This window comes from Charadrius vociferus, unplaced genomic scaffold, assembly GCF_000708025.1.
Source record: "Charadrius vociferus isolate BGI_N301 unplaced genomic scaffold, ASM70802v2 scaffold430, whole genome shotgun sequence".
NCBI lineage: Eukaryota > Metazoa > Chordata > Aves > Charadriiformes > Charadriidae > Charadrius > Charadrius vociferus.
Window position 1 is genome coordinate 449,717 of NW_009646541.1, and position 23,167 is coordinate 472,883.

General features: G+C 48.6%; 1 protein-coding gene across 1 annotated transcript in view; it reads left to right on the top strand.

The window, feature by feature from the left end:
* The window catches only part of MAD1L1 (MAD1 mitotic arrest deficient-like 1 (yeast)), a 385,928-nt gene that overhangs the window by 279,992 nt on the left and 82,769 nt on the right, over positions 1-23,167 (top strand). The window contains exon 16 of the mRNA XM_009885704.1: positions 9,630-9,820. Within this exon, the coding sequence (XP_009884006.1) occupies positions 9,630-9,820 (191 nt within the window). The remainder of the gene's footprint in view (positions 1-9,629; positions 9,821-23,167) is intronic.

Consider the following 23,167-nt stretch of genomic DNA (forward strand, 5'->3'; position numbering starts at 1 on the left):
GAAAATGAAGTAGAATGTTGAAAAATATGCCAATAAAACTAGGGCAGAACCCGCTGTCCTGCGAGAGGAGGTCCGGGGCAGTCGGAGGAGCGCACGGAGGCGCGTCCGCTGTGATTTCTGAGCGGAGTAAGTGCCTTTGGGGCTGCTGCGGGAGCGCGAAGAGCGCAAAGAAGGGTCTGGGGAAGGTTTGACTAGTTGGCATCCGGAGTGCTTTCAGGCCAAGAGCAATATGTTTGCAGTGCCAACACTTCAAAACACTATTAAGGGGATAAACGGGAAGAAAAAAAAGGATTGAATAGAAGGAGCGAGCGGAGGCTTTTTAGAGCTTAGTTTCCTTTGGAACAAAAGCCCTAAAACAAACTCCGCAATCTTCTCCCATTAAAAACACAAATAAGGTGGTGTGCTGCGGAGACTTGCCTTTCTCTCTTGCGGTGCAATTGTATTTTCATCCCCGCTGGCTGGCTAAAACGGTGTGCAGGGTTGGTTTTTTTTTCCCTCGCCGTCCTCTGCGCCCCTCCAGCCCGCTGCGCGCAGCGGCAGCGGTTCCATTAGCCCGGGCCACGCAAACAAATGAAATGGCAAGCTGACCTTTCAGCAAAGCCGCCTTACCTAGGGATGGGGGCTCTGGGCTTTGTCTCCAAAAAAAAAACCAACAAAACCCCAGAAAAAAAGTGAGTTCTGGAGCTGGTAATGGTGTTGTAATGTCTGTCAAGAAGAGAGGCAGTTCATGGGTAGGAAGGGAATTAGTCCAGCGCAGCGGCGTGTTCTTATTTACAGCCACCTTCCAAAGAGGGAGTCTGCGGGGTTTGGAGTTCGGTCTGTGCATCCCAAATAAGAACTAAAGGACACCTGTGTGGGGCCCCGTGCCATCTCAGACTCTGTCTTGCGCCACACAGTTATTTGCTAAGCTGCTTTAGAAATGGTAGGAATCTCTTTTGGTGTTTATTAATTCTAGATTTAGATCCACCTGGCAGCAAAGCTGGGATATCTTCGCGTTGTGAGCGCAGACTTCGCAGTGTAGGGGAGGGAGGGAGACAAGATACTCTAAATAACATCATCTTGGACACTGTCACCGAGTCCAAATAGCATGTCTGAGTCTCAGCATCGGAATTTGGGCACAGAAGGTTCCTGGAGTAAGAGCAAAACGGCTGTGCTCCTGGGAAACCTTGAAATCATCTCTTGCCAGTGGTGAAAAGCTCCTGTTTGTAGCCTCGGTGGACATCGTTAGCTAATAAACTTTAAAGCACGCTCTAATGCACGACTGAGTGTTGTCCACCCTGCGTTGGGAATGACTTTAACTCCTGCAAATAATCTTCACTTTGAGAAGGAACAAACAAATACTTCTGGAGCGGTTTTTCTGTGTTTGAAACAGCGCCCAACATCTGCTACGAAAACAGAGGTTTAAATAGCGTCCAGTATTTTGGGTAGTAGTAATAGTAGTGACGTGCCGGTGGAAACAAGATAAGGGGCAGAGTGCAGGGGAGGTGATCAGACGGGATAAATTCGCGTATCAGATGCCTCTGCAGACCACCCCATGTAATTAACAATGCATGTTATATGTGTTAATTATCTAGTCCCTAGGGTTAATTCTTACATTAGACACTCCAGTGATTTCAAAAGCACTCTTTTTCTTGGAAACAGCCTAGTGGAGAAGGGATTCTCCTTTCTCTGAGCAGCGATATGAGTTATGCCCCTGTGCTGCCAGAATTCCCCGAACTACAGCCCATGAAAAGATCCAGTGATGGGGCTGGGTGGGTGGTTTGTTTTTTTTTTGGTAACTCCAGAATAGATCACCTGGAAAACAGGTAGACTGGAAGACTTATGCCTAATATTTGCTGCCTTGTTCTAGAAGCAGAAGATAACTACTTTCCTGTAAACTTAAGTGATGCAGTGTATTTGTATCTTTAAGGTGAGGCTGTTTTTTGCGTAGCGGCTAGCTCCAGCGCCGGCTGACATCATGTTGGTCTGTAATTGCCATAGGGAAGGGAACCGTGGCTAGAAGACTTTAATCATCATTTGGGGGATGGAGGGAGATGTCTTCCTGGTTGGTTCACAATTTATGACCAGGGTGACAAGCCTAACTTCCAACAGGTTTGTGCCATCTCACACTAATTGGTGAAGTCCACCTTGGGCAATAAATAGCTCTCCTGAGGTTAATTCATCCTGCGTCTGGGGTGAATGTTGCCATCCCTGCTGAGTTCTGTATCGCTGCAAGCGGGCTCTTCCCATCAGTTCAGGCAGTGATTTTAAAGCTGCACAGGGTCTCTTTACACAAGACTGCACTGCCTTCACTGAGAGCAGCGCGAACACGCCGTGGGGGTGGCTGAGGAGCTGAGCCGGGCTTCCAAAAGCCCACTTGTTTCCTGCCTTCCCCCGCTCCCAAACAGCTTTGCCGAGGAGGGGGAGAAGAGCAGGAAAAGCTCCCTGCAGTGCCCACGCTGGGATCCACCGAGAGAGCCTTTCGCTCAGTGGTGGTTCATCTGCCAGGGCTAAATCCTGTACCTCAGCCAACTGCAAGTGGGCTTCTGAGTTTTTCAACCTCGTGTTGTAATCTCAGCGTTACCAGGAGAAGAAAAGAACCCTTAATGTAATCCTTATCCATACTATGTGTGTAGGTACTACAAGAGAAAGTTCATCCTCTTCCATAGCTTCCTCTCTCTAGTCCTCAGTGTCCTGATTCCTTCACCCTGGCCTTCCGGTGTCTTCTGGCACTTTGTGTGGGTTATCCATCCAGAGGGACCTGGACAGGCTGGTGAGGTGGGCCCAAGCCAACCTCATGAAGTTCAACAAGGCCAAGTGCAAGGTCCTACATCTGCATCAAGGCAACCCCAAGCACAAATCCAGGCTCGGGAGGGAATGGCTGGAGAGCAGCCCTGAGGAGAGGGACCTGGGGGTGCTGATTGTTGAGAAGCTCAACATGAGTCAGCAATGTGCAATCACAGCCCCAAAGGCCGACAGTATCCCGGGCTGCATCAGAAGTGTGGCCAGCAGGGCGAGGGAGGGGGTTCTGCCCCTCTACTCTGCTCTCATGAGACCCACCTGCAGTGCTGCCTCCAGCTCTGGAGCCCCCAGTGTAAGAAAGACATGGACCTGTTGGAGCAGGTCCAGAGGAGAGCCACGAGGACGATCCAAGGGCTGGAGCCCCTCTGCTGGGAGGAGAGGCTGAGAGAGGTGGGGGGGGTCAGCCTGGAGGAGAGAAGGATACAGAGGGGAGATTTAGATTAGATATTAGGAAGAAATTTTTCACTCTGAGAGGGTGGTGAGGCACTAGCCCGGGTTGTCCAGAGAAGTTGTGGAAGCTCTATCCTTGGAGGCATTCAAGGCCAGGTTGGATGGGGCTTGGAGCAACTTGGGCTGGTGGGAGGTGTCCCTGCCCAGGGCAGGGGGTGGAATGAGATGATCTTCAAGGTCCCTTCCAACCCAAACCATTCTGTGATTCTATGATCTGAGGACAAAGGTTGATTATGGACTTCTCTCCAAGAAACATTACCCTTGGAAAAATACATGGGTTGTCTGAAATGGGGGCTTCGGACAACAGCTTCAGTGAAGAGAAACACATGGGGAAGTTTTCTCAGTGGAGAGCTCTTGGGCAGTGCAAGAGCTGTAGCTGACTGTAGCAGTGGAGACCTTCACTTGGAACATTCTGCCTTTGCAAACCTTCCCTGAGCTGCTGGAAGGGCAAGCTGGTGGCTGGAGGAGCGGGCTGGGAGGTGCACCCAACCATATGGTACATACACCGTTTAAAAATAAACCAGTGTTGACTGATCAAATAAATACCACTTTAGGTTTAAAATTGAACAGCCCATGCAGTCTGTTGAATATAAAACTGTTTTTACCTTCAAGAAAAGTTGTAATTCATGGTTGTAATGTCACAAATTGCAAGTTTTGCAAAGAACAATTTGAGTCCGCCAGACCGTGAGGTCGGGTACACATGGCACGGGGCTGCTGGGTCGCGTGGTCCCACACCCCCCGGGCGTAAAACTCGCCTATAAAATCTAGCAAAGCGAATTTTATTTCTCAAAAGCAATGGTCATAAACTTGCCTACATGAGAAAACGCTCGGCTCCTCTTCTGTTAGCCTTTATTTAATACGATACAATTTATTTTTATATTATTTCCTCCACAGAACTCCTGTCAGACTCTCTTCCTCGTAAACTGAAGCTGGAAGAGAAGACTTCAGGTCGGGGTTTGAACTGGGGAATGACTGGAGGGATTTTGGGTGCGGAAGGGCGGCGTTAGAGTTGCAGAGAGTCGGGTGGAAGGACAGCCCTGCAATAGGAGTGTCATTAAATGGCGTTTTGGGGTGACCGGCGGGTGCCGTGGCACGGCGTTAGGGAAAGGCGGAGTCGCGTGAGGGGGAGAGGAGGAGGGTAATTGCGGACTTGCTTCTTGGGACTGGGAAAGGAGCGTTTCCTCTTCCCTTATGGACTGTGTGTGAAGAAGGTGGTACTGGCATCCTTTCTGGAGGCTGGAAACAAAAATCTAAGCAGTCTGTTGTTTAAATAGAGCGGGGTTGGTAAAAATACCATATCCTCCATAGCAGTGTTGGGTGGCGTCGGTCTGAGGGATGCTGGCAGGGTCGGCGGGGACGGGAATTCGTGTGTAAATGCTTTATCCTGTGCGTGCTGGAGTGAGCGACCCCCAAACATGTTAGTGAGGGAAAGTAACCTTTAACTGAGAGTTAGAAAGGACTTCAGGCCTTTCTGAGAGAGAGAGACGTGAGCTGGGATCGCGAGGGAATTAATGCAGCTACATGGCTTGTGGCATCTTTGAGGGCGGGCAGAACAAATTTGTGTTTTCCTGGAAAAGACTGGTGATAGGTTTAATTTCATGCCACTTTTGGCACGCTGAGAGCTACATTGTTTCCTCCCCTTTCCCTGGGGAAAAGGTTAAGTGTGGATTTGGTTTTCTTTGGTGTAGAGATTGCTATTGCTATTGATTGACCTGGCTGAACTCGGAGCAGGAGCCAAAGCTGTGGTATTTCCAGGCAGCTGTGAATGTTTTCAGATGTGAGGAGTGTAAAAGCAGTGGAATAAAAAGCAATGACATTTTCAGTATGAGACCAAAAAAGCCCAGCTCATATTTTATTTATTTATCCAAAATAGTTTGAATTATTCATTAAAGTCGATATAAGTGTGTGAAAATACAAGGTGTTTCAAGAAGCGGCATCGTTAGGGGGAAGTTAATAATTTGGTAATACTAATTTTGTAACAGGTAATGATTTTTTTCAGTAAGGATTTTTTTTTTTCCCCTATCAGACTCTCCAAGACAGGCAACTTTTTGTGCATACTCTTGGCCTGAATACAAAGGAGGTGGGGCAGTATGATTGCCAAATATTGTCATTTTCTCTCTCTTCTCCTCTTTTTTTTTTTTTTTTTTTTTTTTCCCAGGGAATGGAAACAGCCAGTCATTATCCCTGACCGAGGCACAGCCTGCCAAATCTCACACTTATTTTCTCAGTTCTTATTTGTTTCATTAACGCTTCGGTGAGGGATGCTTCGGCATCCCTTCTCTGGGATGCGGGATGGTTGTGGTGTGACTTTCCCCGTCCGTGGCTTCTGCAACGCACGCCTGCACCGTCTCCCGCCTGGTTTGCAAAAGCCCAACAGGGTCAAACGTAGGACCTCACGCGAGTGCTCTAAATACAGGGATTCTGGGTTTCAAACACTGCCTTTTAACGATATAATTAAACCTAATTCTCAAAATGTTGTGAAAGATCTTAAAGGATCAAGACGTTCGGTGTTCTGTAGGCGGTAGATAAAGCGGGTGGAAGCGGTAACGCTGTCATCAGAAACCTGCTCTGTTAATGCACCTCGACCCGTCCCGCAAGGCTCTCCCTCCGCTCAGCGGCCTCTGCGGCTGTGCCTTGAACACCGCTCTGAAATACGCTGAATTGCACTCTGTGCAAATGATGACTTTTAAATCAATTTTTCCTGACTGTGCTAGAAATTTGGCGGGAATTAGCGGTATTAGGTGAGGCTTAAGAATTAGTGCCGTCACGTCTTTGAATCCAGATGCAGAGCAAACAATGAGCCGCCTCTTAGCTTAACATCTTCACTCGGTGGGGGAAATATTAGAAAGATTAATTCCTGTCCCTGAGTCGGTGCACGTGCTGCTTGTGCTGTTCTCTGGGCGCAGGGAACCTGCGGCGCCAGGGCCATATGTGGGCAGAGCAGTGGTGCAGAGTATCCTGTGCCTAAACACGGGCGTCCTGTGGCATTTTAGACATCCCAAAGCATCTGAGACGTCAGCCTGGGGGTGGCTGGTGTGACACAGAACCTATAGGGGATCCCTTTCATTGCAGAAACCTGGTGGGAAGCTGTGAAAGGTACCCTAGGGTGTCCCAAACGGCTCTGTTTCAGAAGCGGGCCCCCATCCTACATTTCTCAAGTCTCAGGTTATCCTCCTACCAAGTTACTCTCCCGTGAATCCTCCTCGCAATGTGGCTTCTTGGTTGTGGTGGCAGAGCCCTCGGCGGAAAGTGGGGGAGCGGGGATGGTCCTGAACACTGTCCTGAGTTAATCCGAGAACGGCCCCGAGCTGAATTGTTTCCACAGGGTGGATAAATACTGCAGGAGGGTCGGCGTCAGCGGTGGGTACAGCTGAACTGTTGAGCACTGCAGGTTAATTGGGCGTAAAGGAAGAGCAATCTCTGTTTTACGGTCAGGGTTCGACGGACCTTTCGCTGGGGGCAGTTGCAAACTTAACCATTCCTGTCGTGCCCCTGTGCCTGCTTGTGGTTTTTTCCTGCCCCGTCCCCAAGCTGTGCTGCTAAAGAAACGCTGTTGGGGAATCGCTAACGGTGCCGCGGAGGGGATGACGAGGCTTTATCCCGTCCCTGGCCGGTGCTGGCACCTTCGGCTGCATCTACACTCTGAGTACCGTGAGTCCAGCACCTTGTGCCAGTGGCTGACGCGAGGCATCTCTAACAGGGAGATAACGTTTTTTTCATGCAGGTGAATTGCTTTAGCCAGGACGGCTGGTGCGGTAAGACACCCAAACTGCCCCAGGCACTGGAAAGATGGCCGGGAGGAACGGTGGAGAGGAGGCGGGGGCACGCTGTCAGGAGCGAAGGCTTGCTCGTCCTTCAGTTAAACTGAAAAGCTCAGGATTTCTTGCGCAAAAACTGATTGTAGTCAGAGTTTTTCCTTTTTTGCCCCGAGGGTAGCGGAGGGAAGCGGTGCCATCGCTTAGTTGCTATTCTACATGCACAAGGGTGTAGTCTAACTCGGCCAACGCTGGTGGGTGGGTGATAAGACTGCAACCCAACGGGTGCCAGGATGCTCCTGATGGCCATTAGCAGTACCAAGTCTGAGAGACAAAACAGTGGGAAAAGGCGCTAACTCTTCATGAATAACGAAAGCTGTTTGAGGAGTTCATGAATTAAGGTGCCATCCACCTCCAAGGTTATAAAAGTCAGGAAAGGCAGCCTCCGAGATGCAGGAGGAAAAGGCAGATTTACTTTTCCAAGGCTAGGCTGCATTTATTAGGGAAAAAAAATATCACTGTTGGACATGTGCGATATATTAAAGGCAGTGCTGTCTCCGACAGTGGCGAAATGTTATTTACCACTGCAATGTGGTCACTGAATTTTTACTTTCGTATATAGGATTTTGTCCTTAACAGTTGCGTGGCTGAATGAAGACTGCGAGAATATTGAGGTCAGAGCTGCCAATTAACCTCCTGATTTCAGAGGCTGATTACTTAATTAATCAAAGGCCCAGACCCAGCTGAGATGATGGGGAAGAGGTGGTAACACTCCAAGGAAGGGTTGAGTCGGTCACGCAGTGATAAGTTTGGTAGGAACGGGACGGTGGGTGGGCAGGAAAGACACAGCCTTTTCAAGCTCATGTGTGTAACCCTCAACCCTTCGGGCTCGCAGGCAGGGTTTGGATGCTCTATTTGCCCTAACTCCCCCAGAAACTGGGGGCTTCCCTGCATAGCAGTGCTTTAATGAACAAACTGGTATGTGATGTTCCCCAAGACTGGTTTGCTCCCCTTGGTGAAGCGAGGTAGAGCTGGGGGAGGACACAGAGTAAAGGAAATGCTTTGCTCGTACATCATCTCCACAAGCCGCTCAGGAAGGTGGAGGTGAATTAACCGAAGGTAGGGAGTTGGCCAGCATTAACTCTCCCTGCGTGGATGCTCTCGCTCAGAAGTAAAGGGACATGTAGTTCTCTTTAACCATTAAAGAGTTCCTGTCCTTGCCTGGGGATTAGGCTGAATTGGATTAAGGCCAAAGTACTTCTGAGCAGGGGCATCCTCAGTGGCATTTAAGGCACTTTAACTTAACACTTTGAATTATCCTTTTGTCCCACCCGGAGCGCCTAACTAAAGCAGTACAGAAGATAAGAGGAGATTGGCATTCTCCTGGTGCGCTTGCAGCTGCTCCGAGGTGAATCCCAGGCAGGTCCTTGGCTTTGCAGTTACCGTCCTACGTGCTTCCTGCGCTATGCTTGGGAGTAGTGGAAACACTTTCTGGCAAATACTTGAGCAAAAAACTTTTCCCGCTTGCTCGAGAAACAATAATACTTTAGCGTGGGCTGTATAAGCCTGGACAGAAACCTTCCGTGGTGCTCAAGCAGTGACCTTGCACCAAAGTTTATGGTATCCTCGTGCTGGACCCTAAACTAGCTGAAACAAAGACACGTGGCGTACATGTGCTGCGGTTATGTCTCTGATCAGAGCCCAAAGCCGTAAAGCTCAGAATGACAAAGAGGTATCCGAGTGAGGAAGTCTATTTGTTTGCTGTTAGAAAGAGTCAGGGTTTTTTTCCAACCCTGGACTGCGGTGTTGATAAAACAGGCTGACTTGGGAGACATCTCTAGTGTATATTAAAGTAAAGCCAATCTCTGTAATTAATGGGGGGATAAATCGAGGTTTAATTACTCAGAAGGCACCTTGGGTGAAAGATTCATGGTAATTGTTGTGTATCCTCTTGAAGGATTCACAGCGCTGGCAGCTCCCTTTGTAGCAATAAAATACAGGGTGAGCGGCAGGCAGTCTCACAGGACCTCTCTGCGCGGGACTAGTCCAGTTAAGGTAGCAAATGCGAAGAGGCAGCGGTACTCTTCAGGCTTTTTCTCACAATAAAAGCCCCTGCCCAAATCTTAAGGGATTCCTAAGCAGTGTGTCAATTTGAGATCAAAGCACTTATAGTCAAATCAAGAGTACGTTGGAGGAGATTTCCCTTACAGACAGCTTCCTCCTGATGCTGCCATACAGAGGCGTATTTCTTACTGGTTTTCCGGTCTCTTACTTCCTGTAGTGTAACACCCTTCTCTTGGGTTCCATGTAGAAAATAAGATGGGGCTGGGGCGGGACAGGGGGGAGGATGCTCTAGCTTTGAATTTTGTAGCACATTGTTAAAGGCTGATTGAGCAAAAGGAAAATCCATCCCGCCGGGACACGCCTGTTTTCCTTATTCCCCAGTTTATTATCTCTTGGTCTGCTGGGACCAGGAGGAGAGGGATCTAGCTTGCCTGTGTCTTTATTCTGCCTGCTTAATTCACTTTTAAAAAATTTAATTAACCTTTTCAATTCACTTAGTTTGGCTAGCACCGTAAATACAACGCAAGGGCTCTGTGCTGATGGCATATAACAAAATACCCATTTTCTTCCCCTACACAGAGCTGAAGAAGCAAGTGGAAAGTGCAGAACTGAAAAACCAGCGTCTGAAAGAAGTTTTCCAGACCAAGATCCAGGAGTTTCGCAAGGTGTGCTACACGCTAACGGGGTACCAGATCGACATCACGACTGAGAACCAGTATCGACTCACCTCCATTTACGCCGAGCACCAAGGGGACTGCCTGCTTTTTAAGGTAGGTCTGTGCACCCCTCACTGCGCCAACTTCTTTGGGTTCGTGCTTTTCAGCATGCCAGAATATATTTGCTCTTCCTCAGTGATTCGACTGGAAAATCACCGCCCCCCTGCTACATGACAGTGTTCCTTATGAGGGAAGTAAAGATCCTTTCCTCTTTTAAAAAACGACCTTAGAAGGTTTGGCATTTGGTCTCCCACTTATATATCAAATTCAGGAGTAAAGAGAAGAGACTATATATGCGTAATACCTGAGGCATCTGGCCTTGCACTTCACCTTTTTATATTATCAGTTATATATGCTGCGGCAATAAAACCTTATGTAACCATCAAGGTTTCATCCTTACTTCACTGTGAGATATATGTCCTCACTGTCTTTGCTACCCTCTAGCTCGTCTGCGTGTCATCATCTTGTCTTTATGTAAATTGGAATCCCTTTCGAGCAGCAACTCATCCTCGTGTGTGTGAAGTGCCATTTATGTGAACAGCACAGATAAGTAGCAATAACAGTCTGTCTTCTGTCAGTCTGATACCTTTATTGGTCTACCTGGGTGGTCTGGGGTTGGGTTCTGGCTTGATAGGTGCTGTTTTTTTCTTCTGCGTCGCCTTCCAGTTAGCACAGTCGGGGTGATACGTTCAGAGCTGAGGTGTGACATTAGGGTCGCCAAGCTGTTAAGTTCCAGCTTTACGTTGGTTCAGGTGTCAACCGAAATTTACAGGTCAATGGGAGAACTTTCTCCTCAATAGCAAATGCAAGTGGCACTTAAGAACATACCTTCCTCCCACTGGGCTCCCTGGGGTAAGTCTCATTTCTGAGGAGGATGAGGGGTTTGGAGGCGTTCAGTACAGGAGGGACTCTACAAGCAGGACCCGGAGAAGTTCTGTTTCTGCAGACCTTCTGCTGTTTGCCACATGTGGATTGCTGCAGTATTGTTTCGTTACCTAACGGGACAAACATTCTCCCGTTCTGCAACTTTAAAGCCTCAGGAAAAAAAGCCCAAAACAACTAAATAAAGCAAGTGAGGACAAGTGTAAGACAACAGCTGGGATCCTTAGTAAAACTCGGAAAATAGCCCCCAAGCAGTTGTATTACTTGGCCTTGTGTAGTTTCTGGGCTAACTGAGACAAATGGCAATCAGAAAAGAAAGCTCAGTGTCCAGGGAGGAGGAGGAGAACTCTGTTGGTTTTAAGGTACTGTCCTTGAATCCTGAAAACAGTTCTCTGTTGAGGTGGTGCAATGCTCTTAGCTCTAAGACCTCCGGAGGCCTGTCCTCACGCCTATAGGGTTAAACATTTAGTGAATGAAACTTAGCAGACTCCTGGAGATGTCTGTTGGATGCCATGCCCAGACAGTACAACTACCGGTTCTTTCCGCATCGTAGGAGAGATGGTGTGCTTGGAGAAAGTTAAGAAAACATGAGAAAATTTCACCCTGGCAGCACGGAGAAGAGCTGGCTGGCTTCTCTGTAGTTTATCTCCAGTAGGATCAGTCATGGCAATAGAAATTATTTACATGCAAGAGAATGAATAAACAAGTACGGATTCCTCTCCATAAATGCTCTTCTTGCTTTCTCTTCTTCGCTCAAGTCTTTATTCCCAAATATGTCCGGAGGATGGAGGTAAGCGTCTCCAGGTACAGCAGCAGCAGTTCCAAGATCTCGCGTTTCCCAAAGCCAAGGGTGGATCGCTTATTGATTCATGGCATTCCTCAGCCTCTCTTACCTCAAACACCTCTTTGGGTAAGAGAAGCAGATTTGCTAATTAGAGCCTGAACAACACAATCTCGGTGTCTTTCTCCCTGTTTGGTGAATCGCACACAATTCCTACTGTCTGCAGCTTAGAATAGCAGCAGAATATAAACAACAAATTATTTCCTTGCTGAGTCCAGGCAGCCGGTTCTCCTGTACATACCGAGGCTTGAATCCTGACTCCGGCTTCCAGCGAGGTTCTGTGTTTATGCTGCGGAATTCCTGAGCCATAGCAGACTGTGGGTGTTTGTGTGCATTTCATTAACCCAAAGAGGTCACAAAGCAGGGAATGCTATTTGTATTTATTCCATTCAAGCAATTTATGGAACAGGGTCTACGTAATTAAACCGGAGAAGTCCCCTGGCACTTTACAAGCTTCTGTAGTTTGCCTGTAAACTTTAGAGCATAATTCAGTAGCGCTGCTGGTGGCATTTAATTTTCAGCAAGGCTTCAATAGCAGGGGTGCAGTAGGAGCTACTGTAATGTAACCCCTTCACAGCTAAATGAAGATGAAAGATGTGCTTGGTTTTCCTGACCAAGGTGTGCTGTTACTGTAGTAGAGCTTATTATCTACATGCTGTATGTGTCCAGCCAGTTCGCGTTCATTGGAATTACGGCTTCAATGAAAGGGTTAATCACGGTGCCATGCTGTGAATATAAATGACTGTATCTATAAATGAGCACTGAATTTCAATGAAACCCTATCAGTATTTATTGGCGATTCCCATCGATGCAACAGATGAGCTCATCAACTTGAAGGATGTTCCAGTGATTTTCAGACCCTCTGTGCGTGAGTGCGTAGGCAGCAAGGCGCATCTCAGACTTCACAGCTCGCTCTCGCTTGTTTGCTCTTTTTTATTCTTTTAATTAAATGCTGTGGAAAGTGGTGTTATAGATTCCTCACCAGGAGTTTGGTTTCTGATGATTTTTCCGTGGGATGTAATGCATTATAGCTATTGGAGCACTTGACAGTTTGATATTCTGTTACCGTTGCTGGTACATGAGATGTGTTGGGCCATAACACAGGTTCTGCATAACGCGTGGCTGGTGTCTCCAGGCCAGGCCACCCATGAGATATCCAAGAACTGCACTGACTCCCTTTAACAATCCATTAAAGATATCTATTAAAACAAACAAACATTGCCGGGGAGCCTCAAACTCAGCTTAGCCAACTTGGAATGAAGCGGTGGCAAATGAGGATGTCATTGCTTGGCCGTGTGTACACCACGCTGTTTGCCCTTGTCTCTGGGTAGATCCTGGGTGGGAGTAAGGGAATGAGGTCTTTAGAAAGGCAATGACAGTGGTTTCAGACAAAGAAAGTCTTTTGGTAAACAGAAAGACTGGTCAAATTTGAAGAGGAGATGATTTGGAGACACTTGTGCAAATGAACAAACAGTGTAGAGAAATTAAATCATGGACTTTTTCTTTTTGTGTGCCTAAAGACACAGCCCCAGCCAAAGCGTTTGAAGCCAAGCAATTTAAAATGAAAAGAGTGGAAATCTTTTTTATTTTATAGACCCTACGGCCTCAAGGTGCTGCTGAGAGCAGGAGCTCAATAGGTTTTCTAAAATGTTAAGATATCTTTGTGGACACATAATAATACCTAGTTTACATTAAATATTTACATTTAACTTAAGTAGGGACATGCAAAGCTGTCTGCTTTGAGGTGCAAAGGCAACCTCTTACTACGGAGGTTAGGAAGAAAATTCCCACGTGTGCTGCCTATTTTCTGGGTTGTATCTACATATGGTTTTGCTGCTGCTCTACCTGGCAGCATTCAACTCCATCCTCTGGAAATACTTTGGAACGAAGACTTGAGTGAAGAAGGGAGAGCAAGAAGAGCGCTCGGAGAGAGGAATCGGTGCTTGATTATTCACTGTGCTTCAGGTAAACTGTTTCCACTGTTGTGGCGTGAATGCGGTGCGTGACGGGATCCTGGACTGCAACGGCAATCCATCTGGTCTGGTGTCACAGCTACATCAAATGTGGTGGTGTTTGAAATCTTTCTGGTTTCAGGTTCCTCTCCTTTCTCAGCTGGGCGTGCTCAGATTTCTTAGTAGTTCATGTGTAAGTTATTTGGGTCTAAGTTGGTTGGTAAGGAAATGAAAACGGACAAACTCTTTCCAGTATCACAGCAGTTACGTGTCTGAGCTCACAAATACCCCTGGCCAAAAGGCTGCCTTTACACAGGTGTTTTCTGTATCCTCAGAGCCCAGTCTTGCAGAGTACAGAATGCTGTCTGCTTCCCGGTCTCACCCGTGTTGCGATTTTCTATCAAAATTGTCAAATGGAAACCCAAACACCGGCGGTAGCTCATTGAAGAGCATCCCCAAGGTGGTAGGCTTGATGCCTTGAAAGATAACACCCAAGATATCAGACAGCAAACAAAACCAGAAGCATCTTGACACAGCTTGAGAATGTTGCCAGCTACGGGGCTGGCACTTCGTACTGCAAAATAAAACCTTTATTGGTGTCCTCTTGAATTGGTAATAGGGTAATAAAATCAACAGCTTTTCTGCAACCTGTTAAATTAACAGCCGGTGTGCGCACACTGTCTTTGATGCACACCTCTTCAAGGAGTTGGGTAAAGAGCTGCTTTGCGGATCTCTAAGGGGACTGTCGCTCTCAAACTTGAAGGCAATCTGTGAAGTGAACACTTGCTGATGTGGTTGACCGTGGGTGCAGAGGCACAACACGGGGGGTGAAAGGGAGAAAGGCTTTGTGTGGAAGAAGGGTGCAGTGGAAGGACAGACGCCACCTTTACCTTCCCGGTCTTCCTTTGCTTGCCCCATCGCCTGAGTACCCTGCCCTCCTCTTGCCTCAGTGGTGACAAGGTGTGTAAAATGGGGTAGGGCAGCTGTGGGGACAAGAAGTAATAGTTTAATTCTCTCTTCTTGGGGAGGGAAACGAGGCTGGACTGAATAAGAAAGACCTTGGAGGCTATTTTTCAAACACACAGTGGTGCTGCCGAACTGCTGGCTGAAGGGGGGAGACAAAACTCATGTGGTTCAACGTGTGGAGAGAGTCCAGTCTGTGAGATTCCAGCAGAGCCTTAGCATCAGTTTGGCCAGGATGCAGCAGTGAATGATGTAGGTCTTGGAATAAGCGGGTTGGTTAATACAGGGATTACTTTTTACCCCCCTGAGTGCTCTTGTTTCGTCTTGGAGCTGACAGCACTGTTGGGAGCTCTGGATCCAAGTCCACGTGCTTGGCGTACCTGCAGTTTCACTTATTTCCTCCTTGAACCCAGCAGAGTATCTCCGAGAAGCGTGTTCCAGCTGTTTGTTTCTTTTTGCATCTCTATCTTCTCCCCTCTCCTCCTCCTCACCCTTGATGAGTCTCGAGAGGAGAAAGAAATCACAATTTTGATGGAGTGCTATTCTTCCAGCAGCCGTCTCGCGCTCTTGCACACACAATCAAAAATAACAATGGGGCTCATCGGTGGAGCAGGCCAGGCAGCGAGAGATTGATTAGAGATTGTAGGCCTCTGTTCACTCCTCATTCTTGTTAATTACAAGTTATTTTATTTTTATATTTTGTTTTCAATTTGCCCGTGTGGTTGCCGGAGACTTGATTTCTGCTCGGCTCCGGGAGCGCCTGCCGTGGCTGCGCGAGCGTGATGCCTTCCTGCCCGATGATTGTGCTGGGATTCCTGGAAGGGTCAGCAAGGATCCATCTTGGGTTGCACTAATCACAGCTCTGAAACAGGAGCTATTGAGCAATCTACGCTGTTACAGGATTAAATCCTGTATTTAAACTTCCTACGCGTCGTTTTCTTTCGCATGTTGTAGCAGCCTGATGCATGTTAGGACCTAACTTTAATTCTTGCTACTGCCTTCGTCTTATTCTGCTCTTTCTCGTGCTTTTCTTCCTCCTGATACAGTTTCTGTCTTACTGCATGAGCTTCCCTAAACAATTGTCTGCCCTTTAGGGCAGGGTAGGGTTTTTTTTGGTTTTTTTTGTCTCCACACAAAAACCATGACCTCGGGGATAGTGGAATTGGGGGAGATCTAACAGAAGGTTTCCTTTTTACTGCAGAATTTCGGAGCAAAAAGATGCTGCTCCAAGACTTGAGGCAGCGGGGCTGAAGCCTCGTTCCAACTGAGCGAAGTTAATGCTCTTTCTCTGCCTCCGTTTCCCATCTGCACGAGGGGGATGCTGCTGCCGCCAATGTCAGTAGGCTGCTGTGAGGATGAAGAGCCTGTGTTGATGGGGAACGTAGAGTGGCTTTGGGCTGGGGAATACGTCCCCCCTTACCTGTCGGTCTGGCACGATACCCGTTTCCAGCGTGTTGGCACCACTTGCTCCCCTTCCCTTCCCTGCCATGCCTGCGAGTCTGCCAAGGGAGACCCAGCCATGCAGGTAATTAATGCTGACGATGTTGGAGAATTATTCCAGTGACTGAGTCTTTCCTGACTAGGGGGAGGATGGTACATGTGAAGCTCTCTGAAAGGTCAGAGATTTGTCTTGCTGATGGGTGTAGTGGGTAAGAGAAATGAGTTCAGGCTTTCCTCTCTGTTGGAGTGACTGATGTGTTACGCTGTGAGGCAGACACACAGCCCCTCACTTCAAAAAAAACAAGGCCTGCTTTCGGGCAGAAAACGTGAGGTTGGCTCATGGATGCCATCTGAGATTCAGGCTGTTCTTTTGCTTTTCCCTGTTTGCTTCATAATCATCAGCTGCTGCCCACCGAGTCGCGTGGCAGCTCCGTCACGCCCCAGGGATGCGGCAGTGCCGGTGCTGCACAGTACCCCGCTGCCGGTGCCACGAGCTCTGCCTCTCCGTCTGCATTCCCCCTCTCTTGGCAAAGGAGCGGGGCACTGGAAGAAGGCAGTTTTCAAGTTATTCCCACAAATTCTGCTTCTCATTTCAGGCACCATCACTGACGGTGCTGCTCCTGGCCTCATCCAGGCAACAGGGCACAGCAGACAGCTGCCATCCCAGCTGAAGGACCTCAGCATCTGTTTCCCAGCTTCTGCAATAACAATAAGTGACCAAATTACTGGAATATGCCTTTTTTTTTTTTTTAATTAGTTTGTCATTCACCCCCCTCCAAATCCCCTTTTCCTGCATTAAAATATCTCCTTTAATGAAACGGGAGAGACAGCCCACGCTTTCTAGGGAGAGTCACATGCACCAACACGGAGCGCGGGTCACTGATGAGAATTTATTTAAACCAGAGTATCCAGGCTGGTGTTGCAAGATGGGTGGCCCTGGAGGGACGCGTGGCGTAGGACCTCGTGCCATGGGGCATTGCTGGGCAGCCTGGCACAGCACAGCCCTGCGCCCGGCACAGAAGCTGCCGCTGTGTCCGCCTAAGTTAGTAGGAGGCAGAGCACATCCTGGCTGACTTACCTGCTACAATAAAAGCCTCTCCTTCCCTCTTTCTCTTTTTTTTTTTTTCTTTCTTTTTTCCCCCCCATCCCAGCACCCGCGTGATTGCAATTTGCTGAAGAAGAGTTGTTCTTGTCGCTGGCTGTGTCCGTTCTCTCCGCGGGAGGTCTCGGGAGAGAAGGATGTCTGCGTCCGCCCGCTGCTGTATTTGAACAGCTTACAAAGGACTGTGTGGGCTGACAGGACTGTGTTTACACACCGCGAGATGAAGACGGCGTGAAATAACGGATAAAGCGAAGGGGACATAAGCAAACCCCTCCTGGATTCGTGTTCCCATCTCTGCTGCTAAATGGCCGCATGGCTTTGCTCTAGGGCACTCGACCTTCTGGTGTGCCCTGTCCCTCTCACCTGGGTGCAGGATGTTGCTATTCATGGACTTCCATGGGGGTTTGAGAAGCTTTTGAGAATGTTCTCTGGTGGGGAAGCTGCGTGTGAACAGGTTGGAGATATAACCAGTGCAGCTGCCTTTTGTTCTACATGAATGGACACAGCACGTTGTCCCTCCGACACGCAGTGCAGCCGGCCTGGGCCGGGGGGGCCTGGGGTGGCACAGCTGCTTCTTTCCTTTCTGTGGGTACCCGTCACCTTTAACTGGCATTAAATATCTTTAAATTATTTTATTTATCTGTTTGAGTCTCTGGTAGTTTCAAAAGATGCTCTACTTGGAGCCTGTGTGATAGGCGCTCTTGAAGGAAAAGGCCATGCCTTGGAGGCCGGGCGATGGGGAAACACAAAGGCCTCACTGCAGCAGGCGTGAAATGGGTGTTAAAAAGCTTTTTTGACCAAAAAAAAAAAAAAAGCTTTTGATGCACTCTTGTCGCTTTCCCTGGCTGCTGTGTTGTGAATTTGCAGAACACGCAGAGCTGCGTCAGCAATGGTTGCTTGCGTATGGTGGTGTTCAAAGCTGTACCTGAAAAGGACAGGAAATTGCTGGAGGTTTTTATCCTTTGCGGGGTGAAAAAGTTTCTGGTCACCCCACATCTGTGCCGTCTTCCCTGGCTGCTCCACAGTCTTAATTATTCGTCTGTCTTTGGACATGAGGAGGGGACAGGCCATCTCGCATGCCTTGGGTCAGTTCTGGGCCACGCTGCTGGTGTTGGGCTTCTCCAAGGCTGGCGTGTTCAGTCAGAGCAAGACTGTGTCATGACATCATCTGTGTGACAAGTGGTGTCGTGGACTTTGGCAACCCTTGTGGCCCTCTCCTCCACTCGTGATCCCACATGGATCCCCTGAAGCCTCTTAGCTGGCTGCGAGAACGGGGTGACGGTGCAGAGGGCATGTACTGCTGAGGGAGTTGGAGGTGGCTTTTGTACCTTTCCTTGTACGCTCCAGGAGCAGGTTTGTGAGCAGACCTTTAGTAAAGCCTTTGACATTGTTTCCCACAGCATTCTCCTGGAGAAACTGGCTGCTCGTGGCTGGGATGGGTGTACTCTTCACTGGGTAAAAAAACTGGCTGGATGGCCGGGCCCAAAGAGTGGTGGTGAATGGAGTTATATCCAGTTGGCAGCTGGTCACAAGTGGTGTTCCCCAGGGCTTGCTACTGGGGCCGGTTCTCTTTAATATCTTTGTCAATGACCTGGACGAGGGGATTGAGTGCACCCTCAGTAATTTTGCAGATGACACCAAGTTGGGTGGGAGTGTCGATCTGCTGGAGAGTAGGATGGCTCTACAGAGGGACCTGGCCAGGCTGCATCGATAGGCCAAGGCCAATGGTGTGAGGTTCAACAAGGCCAAGTGCCGGGTCCTGCATTGGGTCACACCAACCCCATGGACGCTACAGCCCGGGGGCAGAGTGGCTGGAAAGCTGCCCGGGGGAGAAGGCCCTGGGGGTGTTGGTCAACAGCCGGCGGGATATGAGCCAGCAGGGTGCCCAGGTGGCCAAGAAGGCCATGGCTAGCTTGGGTCAAGTGTCCGGGTCTCGTTCCTCCTCATCCCTGCACCTGGAGAGCTCAGAAACACTGAGACCTTGAAACCCACACACCATAGCTGGTTACAAAGTAAATATTTTCACACATTAAGACACTAATCTTCTAGAAGTGCCATCCTCCCAAGCATCAGAAGAGAAATTAGTCCTGTGTCGCTCAAACCAGGACAGGAGGTTGTAGCGAGGTGGGGGTTGGTCTTTTCTCCCAAGTAAAAAGCAATAGGACAAGAGAAAATGGCCTCAAGTTGCACCAGGGGAGGTTTAGTTTGGATATTAGGGAAAATTTCTTCCCCGGAAGGATTGTCAAGCACTGGAAGAGGCTGCCCAGGGCAGTGGTGGAGTCGCCATCCCTGGAGGTGTTTAACAGAGGGGCAGATGTGGTGCTGGCAGACATGGGTCAGTGGTGGGTTTGGCAGTGGCAGGTTGATGGTTGGACTTGATGATCTTAAAGGTCCCTTCCAACCTGGACGAGTCTGTGATTCTGTGAAAAGGAGTCCGCTCCAGGAAACAACTCTGAGGTGCGGTACAGCTGGTGATGTCCAGCAGAGACCCACCAGCACGTGAGAGCCCCGGGTCACAGCAGCACGGCTCAGCCTGCACAAAGCCACCAGCGAGAGCGAGTGGCAGCCGCTGCCTCTCTTCTTTCTCGAATAAGCAGCACGTTGTTTAAATACAAATATAATTAGGACTTATCTCTTGCTTCGGGAGTTGTAGCTACTGCCCGTGCTTGACTGGGGCAAAAGATTTTCTAATCTCCAGAGAGGAAATACAATTAGTGAGGGAAGAGGGGTGTGTTTGTGTATGTAAAACCCTCTTCACAAATATGGAAACACAGCAAAAGATTCCCACGCTGGTATGGTCTTGGGGCGTCTGTTGTCTCCATCTGAAGAGTGGATCTGCATTCATATAAAGGTCTTCTCCTTTGTTTGTTGCGAATATAAATGCTCGTGTTGTGCCCTCATCTAGGCCCTCTCCCACAAGGCTCGGCAGGTGAGCGGGCAGGGATGTCGTGGGGGAATAGCGAGGAGCAGAGAACGGGTGTCATGGTCCCAGGTCCCCTTTGGCAGCTAAAGGGCCACCATCAGGGGTGAGACGGGAGCCAGGATCTCACAGCCATACACTCCTCTATCATCGTTGTGTTGGTTCCACACTTCAAAGTCTAAATGCTCAATTACTACATGGTTCTTAACCATGAAGTTCATGTTCCATAAACCAGTTAACATGCTTTCTCTCAAACTGGCTTGCCACTTTAAGATAAGAGCCCATATTTCAGAGCAGCTCTTCTTCTTGTGATCCCCGTCTCTGCTGCATTTGGGTGTTCCCTGAGACCTTTACCTAAACAGAGGTCTCTTACATTTTCTTTTTGAGAAACCGCTTGTAGGAAAGCAAAAATGATAACCGCTATGAGTGTACCTTCTGCTTTGCTCCAAGGCATCCCACCTCTATTTGGAGGCAGGTGTTGCAGGAGAGGGTTGGAAGCACATCAAGCATTCAGTCACGGCACTTCTTGAGATTTGATGCACTTCACAGCGTTGGGGAGTCTTAAGCACGACGTGCCACGTGGGCTCCCTAGATGACAACGTGTCCTGTCAGAGTTGCAGTATGAATCTATTAATGCTGGTGTCCTCGTCACCGTGCTGGGTCTGTGGAGCAGTGACAGAATGCAGCGGTAAACTGGAAATCCTTCTGGAGAGCTTTGTTACAGGGATGGGCTGCTGTGGTTCTGGTGGAGCTCTACCCCGTGCTAAAGAACAACGGGTTTTGCAGCTCAGCTCTTTACGTTCTGTAAACTTAAGGAGTTAATACTTAACATGGATACAGATTAATGGTAGGGTTTAATAATGGATCGACTGTCTTTATTCATGTACATGGAAATGGTGAAAAACCTGTCCTGTTCTCACATTTGCTTCAAACAAACAAGTTCGGGAACCATCTTAACTCGTTCTGCCCCATGTGAATGTTAGGGGTAAAAGCAGGTAACTTAGTACTGTTTCAGGACTTTGGATTTCATGTATTTTCTTTTTTGCCAATTCAATGAGAACATCCTTTGAGAAAGAAGCGTGGAAAGGTATTTTATGTCAAACCTATCATAGAAAGATTCATAGCTAAATCACATTGCTGCCTTCTCCTCCACGGGGGAAGCAGGGAATTTGAGAGCTGAGGATGACCTCCAGCTTTGGGAACTCCCAACATTGTCTTTTGATGGCATCATTAGCTTCTAGAAGAAGACAAGCCTGTCTGCCTGTATCTTGGAGGGAATATATCAAACTGAGGTTCGAAAGTTTTAATTTGCCCCTAATCTGTGTTCAGTTTCAGCAAAAGCGAGTAGCTGGGAATGGTGGATCTCTCTCAGCTGCATCCTGGGGAGCTGACATAAATTTCAACCTTAAACTGAAGGGTTTGTCTGTCTTAATGGAAGGCTCTGGAGAGCGATTCATGTGCTAGATGTCACATTGCATTTCTGGGATATATCTGACTCTGGAGAAGGGACTGTCTGCGGGTAATTTTTGTACGAAGCAGATAGTGGAAGAGGCGCGTGCAGCAGGAGGCGGGGGGTTATGGTCACGTCGGTGCAGTCAGTGACGAGTCCTCATGCCATGTGCGACGTAGCTGCGGTGAATCCGCAGCGAGGGTTACCACTCGGCTGTCGGTTTGCCGGTCCCTGCGAAAGCTCTTGTGTTTCTGGGCGTTGAAAGGGCCCAGCTGAGTGTTGCAGGGAGGCCCAGAGGTTTTGGACGTGTGTGTATCCAGCTGTGCTTCCCAGGAGGCTGTCGGACATCTGTGCGTGTCTCTGTCAGGCAGGAACCTCACCGCGTTGTCCTGGGAAAGCACAGGAGATGTCCTTGGCTTTTTTGGCAGAGTCACTGCAGCCCAAAGTTGTTTTTCTTCATATAATTCCATTAGAGTGATGACAGTTTCAAGTTGGAACCGAAAAAGACCTGATGAAAGGACCACTCTGTAAGTGGGGAAGATAGACAGAGTGGGAGCAGTAACTAGCAAGGTAATAGACGGTGATGGATCTATAATCTCTGAGGCTGCTGTAAGCAGTAAATTCCTAAATAGTGTCCTTTCAGCCTTAACCTATTTATTTGCAAAGTGCTAAATTTAATTTTCCTTAGTCTGCAGGAAAGCAGCATCCCAGGAATAAACCTTTAGCCCAGCCAAGAAGCAGTGCCAAAGTGCTTGTTCCAGCATTTCCATTTCCTCTCTGCCCCGCGCGTCGCGTCGGGGCTGTGCGCCCCAGCACCTCATCTCGGGGGTGTGCTGGTGTGAGTCAACGCTGCTGCGAGGGAGGATGCGTCCTGCTCTGGAGCTTTTTCAGAAAGGGAGATTTAATAGCTGTGGGCTCCATCAAACCACCTGGATTCTGTCAGAGCAGGATGAGTGAACCTGTCCTGAGGCGGGAATGTTGGCACATGAAAGCACACGAGGGAGCTGCTATTGCACGTACTGATGCTCTGTCTGTCCTGTAGATACAGGACCGCGGTGCTAAAGGCTCTCAGCTCAGAATAACTTCAAGAGTTGAACAGCACATAAAAGCCCACGTATTGTGAATCCTCCACAAAGCCACATCTTGAGGAAGAAAAGCAGCGAGTTTTCCAGGCAACCAACGTTCTGCACATTTGTCCTGCAAAGTTTCAGCAAATATGGTAAAAAGTAGGTTTCCGTGCGTTGCTTTTTGTTTCTGGTAGCACTGTGATGGCGATATATACAGCCTGTGTTCTTCTGGAGCTAGCAAAAGGGGTTTTCTCCCAAATTGACAATATAGTGGAGTTTTTAGAAATGTTGCTCTGATAAAATATTTCGTGAGCAAACGGACGGTATTTGAATCCAGGAGTCTCTTCTGAGTGAGCGTTCGGTGTTGCTGTAGTTGGCATGACCCCACTGACGCGCAACGCGGGCTGTCACTAATCCTGGCGCTTCAGAGAAAGTTGATTCTCTGTTTCAGAGCTCTGCTGTGTTCCTGCCTGCAGAGGATTTCAGCAGAGTTCCTCGCAGCACTCCCCGCTCCTCTTTGTCCCTTTCTTATCCTCGCGCCGGCGGCACAAGTGGCGCTGCGTTGGCTGATGGGGAGCGTCCTGCCAGCGCTGCCCCGGCTTCCCACCGCGTTCTGAGCCTGTTGCTGATGTGTGAATGAAAAGATGCTGCTTCCCAAGGGTGGAGGAGTTTGCCGTCTTTATTCTGCTTCAAGGTTTAGTTGGGTTTTTGCTCAGTAAAGTGCCAACAAAAAGGCAGTCTTATTTTTTTTGTGTTAGTTCTATTTTGCCATTTTTTAGCTCCT